Raw genomic sequence first — 4,901 nt, forward strand, 5'->3', positions numbered from 1 at the left:
AACCCATGAAAAACAAAAAAGTCATCCGGATGCATTTGATGTAGTATAAAAATCTTACTAAAGTCAAGAGAACTATTATAAATGAATGATGCATCTAGCCTAGCTTGAATGCGTGATAGGATGCTGGAAGGTATTTTATCTGAAGTAAGATGGGATGGTGGAATTTTTTTATTTTTTATTATGGCTTGGAACTCTTTTATGGATCTAGAAAAGTTGCTCGAAAAAAAAACATTATTTTATGCACCAATACACACACCTCTCCAACACCTTCTTGAAGAGGCTCCAAATCATAAATACTATTATTGAAAACACGAACAAGCATTACCTATAACTTAGAACATGCATTCATTAGCTTAGGAACATCAATTCTTAAAACCACTTTAAGCTACACTTAGGGTATGGAAGAAGACAAGGAGGTGTCTAGAAACCTTTCATCAGACCTACATCATGTGCTCTTTTCTTGCAGTAGGTATATTATTAAAGGGCATATGAGAGAGTGCTTGAACTTAGCCTCAATCACTTTTGTGGACCTAACATTTTTGGTTTTTTTGAGTACAATTAAGACTCGTAAGTTACAGTTAACTCGAACTCAAGACTCGTAAGTTACAGTTAACTCGAACTCAAGACTCGTAAGCTACCAATCGGGCTAGAGCCCAGGGGCAAAAAAAAAAACCTTAATTCTGAGCCAATAGCCAAAGAGTAGACTATACATATATGGCTTATTATATTCTTGCAAGGGCATGGTCACACGGTGAGAAGCTGCGAGCTCTCAATGATGGTCTCCAGCTTAGGTGTCCATGACTTGGACCTCAACACGCGCAACTGTTGTTGTGTTTGTGCCTGTGCAGCATCATTACCCGCAATAATATCCTCCCCTAGGAGCTCAAGGACCGGGGCAGAGTAGCTTTTAGCGATACTGTGTGCCCCTTCATATTGGCGGGCAGAAAGAGGTGTCACCTTGCTCGTGTGACCGGCTAGCGCTCTTGTGCAGGCTGACGTCGACACCAGCCTGGAGATAAGTTCCAGCTCCTCTGCAGACAGGCGAGTGTTCAGTCTGTGCATGGGAAGGAGGATGTACACGTGGCAGAGCTTGGTGTCGTGGTCCGCAGGCAGGGGGGAGACGCGCTTCCCGCATGATGATGGGTGATGAGATTCATGATCATATTCTGCTACGAAGTGGTTGGGGAACTCCAGCATCAGCTCGGCCACCTTCATCGGCTCCTCCAGCTCGCATGTGCGGCCTTCGGAAGCTAGCACGATTTTGACGGCGTTCGTCGAGGGGTCGCTGCCATTATCTGCAACTGAGCTCTCAGTTACATAGATGCAGGAGAGATGGCTGCCCATCTGAATATTATATGTCAGGGCTTCCAAGACCAGATTTGCAAGTGTGAGTAGGTGAAGCTGTGAGAGGACAATGAGATAAGGTTTCGCTGCAAGTGTGGGTAGGTGAAGCTGTGAGAGGACAATGAGATCAATGAAATTAGGTTTTGCTGCAAGTGTGTGTAGGTGAAGCTGTGTGAGAGAGGACAATGAGATTAATGGGAATCAATGCAATGGAGAAAGAAGCAAGCAGGTAGACGGAAGTGGAATTACGCAGCAGTTGAATATAAAGAGGCTCCGTTTCAAGCTGGAGCTCACAATTGCACTGAGTGTGGGATCACATGATAAGCAGGAAGTGGGCGCGAGGAAAGATCCAGGAAGGAGCGCCTTAATGCAAGAGTATCATACCTCTTTGGACTCTAGGGGGTGGAAGTGGAGCCCCATCGAATACAAAAGTAGGGGACTGTCAACAAGTGGTGAGGAGGGTCCTTCATGTACGAAAGAGCCCTCCTTAAATGCCAAAACTCTATCATTCACAATGACTGGGATTCCGGGACCCCAAGACACTCAGAGAGCAGACTTCACCCCTGTTGTAGAGGTAGGTACCAACATCACACTTACATCATACCGTTAACACAACCTTATTTGAGGGGCTGTGCACACGCAGCACAAATACATATGTATATCAGTCCGTTTGTGCAATGCCAATTGCATACCCACTGCCAATGATGCATTGGAGGAGGGATGCCCACCCATGTAACGTTAATTCCACCACCTGGCCCACTTGTTACCTCTAGTAGCAGAGTTTGGGGTTCGTTTTATCCTCGAGAAGCTTGCTCAACTTCTGAAAAATCTCATTTTAAGAGGAGAAGAAAAAATACTTCTTTCAAAAAATAATAACAATTGGATGAAATTATGAAGAAAATGCTTGTTCAAAATTACTTTTTTCCTCTTCAACCAATGGTGAGAAGGATTCATATCAAGTTCACTATTTTTCTTTCAAAAACACAATAAGAAAGATTATGTAAGGTTCACTATTTTTTTTCAAAAGCACTCTTCTGTCCAATGCTTAGGTGCCACCTGTGCATACCCCACGACCGTGGTCTCCACCCTCTCAAGCTCCTTATCTAGGTTAGGTCTTATGGCACCCTCATCTCGAGGCCGCTCGTGTGCATGACCTCTTCCACTAGTGGTTGTTTGAACACCGTGCCCAACATCCAGGCCAGCGTGTGTACATCCCCTTAGGGTGTCTCTCCCCCATGGCCCATCTAGAAACACTTTAGCCCACTTCAAAAGATGTTTTCACATCACCACCACCACCACCACCACCACCACCACCAATCGCCCTCTTTCCGCCTGAAACTTTTCGACCCCAGTCCCCGCCACACATCATTTGTGAACTTTTTCCCTTGAGATTTTGTTCTTACTGTCATAGATATTATTCGTCAACCCCTTGAACATGTAAGCAAACTATTCTCTTTCATTGTCCACCTGCTCCTTCCTTGAATCATCCCGTCCATCATGATCGCTCTTCACTGTTACCCCCTAGATCTTGTTCCTACATTCCGAAATCTTATTCGTCAACCCTGCTTAAATTCTCGACCTTGAACTGTCAGAAATTATGAGCGGGTCTTTACATACGTGGCCGAGATGATGAACGTGTGGGTTCAAAATTACCCCCCCCCCCCCACGCGCACACACACAAAATCCAATAAAAAAACCTCTTGTGAGAATATGATTTTTTTTTTAGTATGTGCATTACACACAAAACTATATTGCTTCAACTCACGTGGTAGCTTCTCACGTGGTAGCTTACATATTCCAAGGTGAAACGTCAAAGAATAAAAATAAATTATAAAGCCTATAATACCTAACAGGTTAATTACATAAAATAAATCCAAAGTTACAATAAACAAGAAACTATCATATTTAGAAACACATTTTTGTGGCTTGAATTTAGTGGTATGTATGAATTGTGTCACTTAGTTTGAGGAGGTAAACAAATCTTCTCTCTGTAGTACCTCAAGTTTAGCAAATTCTAGGGGTGGGGATAATAGCCAGCAGAGCAAGTAGAGGTCTAGGGTATCGTCCATGGGCATCAGTCGAATAACCTCTCCCATCCACTCTGATGAAGGGTGGAATAAAGAGTGTGTTGTGTAAAATCAAGACAATATAATTTAAAAAAAGTATAAGCAATGGATAATTATATCTTCATTACAATGGCATACAAATAGAGTAGATATCACAACTCCTTATAGGCTTTTTTGAGTGATCTATAAGTGTGTAAATGTGTGGCAACGTAATTTATGTTCCCTTTAGTTGACAAAGTTTAAATTGTGAGCATCTAGTGAGCACCCCATTAATAAAGCTTGATGGTTTCCTTTTGAAAGCAACAGTCGATACCAAAGAGAAGTTTAAAGGATTGTTTTTTTAGATGTTCTTATATCAAGGCCTTGTTTCTATAGTGGTAGTGTGATTTTCCATGGTCTAAAATTATTTGAGATCCTTTTTAGCTATTTTTTTAAAAGTAGTGGTTTTTGCAAAGCATAACTTTATAAATGGCCTTAATTTAGGAGGTGCAAAATAGAATTTCATTCTTCTTGTTTTCTTTCTATCTCTAAAGTACTAGTATATTTTCTTCTATGTGACAATTTTACTAACCCTTAAATTACTTGATGCTACAAAATGAGGAAAATATCACTTTTGGCATTGTTATTTTTCCATCATAATCATTGAATCCCTATGCACCATAAAGTATTCTTTGGTTTATATTTTTGTACATAAAATAATTCTTTTATACTATCATGAGCGATTATAAAAAAAAATCTAAGATGGGTTATTTGTTAAAATGGATGAAGGATAGGAATAGACATATTTAAATAGAAGCAAGTGAAAGTTTTTTAAAATTTAATCTAGCATACCAACAAGTTATGTGGTTACAAAGATTTAACAACATACAACATGTTTAAGGCCTTAAGATCTTGTTAAAGATCAAATTTTAATTTAGTACACCAATAATTACTTACTTCTAGACACATAAGCATATAGATTTTTACTTGTAAGATTAGCTTGTATTGACTTCTCAACATAAAAAGATAATAGATAAAAGTATAACTCTTTACAAATTTAATTTTAGGCACCAGTAAATATCTACTCGTAAATATATATACATACATTTAATATGAATGAATGAATCCCAATTTTATTTAAGTATATTAAAAAGCCATTCATGTACTAAAAGTATTTTTTTGAAAGTGAAAATAGATATATAACATAAGATATATCGAAACATAAATTAAATGTCATCTATAAAAGTTTTATCCACATCAAAATGTGTTCAGAAATGGTATTACCCCTACCTCTCAAGGTAGAGTTATCTGAATAATCTCTACACAACTCTCATCATCTGAACAATCTCTACACAACTCTCATCATAAAGTCTAACTTTCTCTCTAGCTTTTGCATGTAAAGATGGCACATGCTTAGAATCCTCCTCTTGCTCATCATGTGTTCAAGTCAAGAGTTTATACGTGAGCATTGCTAAAGCATACATTGTTGGCCTTTCCTTAGAGGCACTGGAA

General features: G+C 39.3%; 1 protein-coding gene across 1 annotated transcript; it reads right to left on the minus strand.

Annotated features, from left to right (window-relative positions):
• Positions 1-330: 330 nt before the first annotated feature.
• LOC147631477 (uncharacterized) lies at positions 331-1,672 on the minus strand. Its single transcript, XM_086809105.1, has one exon. The coding sequence runs from the start codon at positions 1,342-1,344 to the stop codon at positions 745-747; it is 600 nt and encodes a 199-aa protein (XP_086665231.1). The 5' UTR covers positions 1,345-1,672; the 3' UTR covers positions 331-744.
• Positions 1,673-4,901: the final 3,229 nt, after the last annotated feature.

Source organism: Cibotium barometz, chromosome 15 (genome assembly GCF_041138505.1).
Source record: "Cibotium barometz isolate CiBa-2024 chromosome 15, ASM4113850v1, whole genome shotgun sequence".
NCBI lineage: Eukaryota > Viridiplantae > Streptophyta > Polypodiopsida > Cyatheales > Cibotiaceae > Cibotium > Cibotium barometz.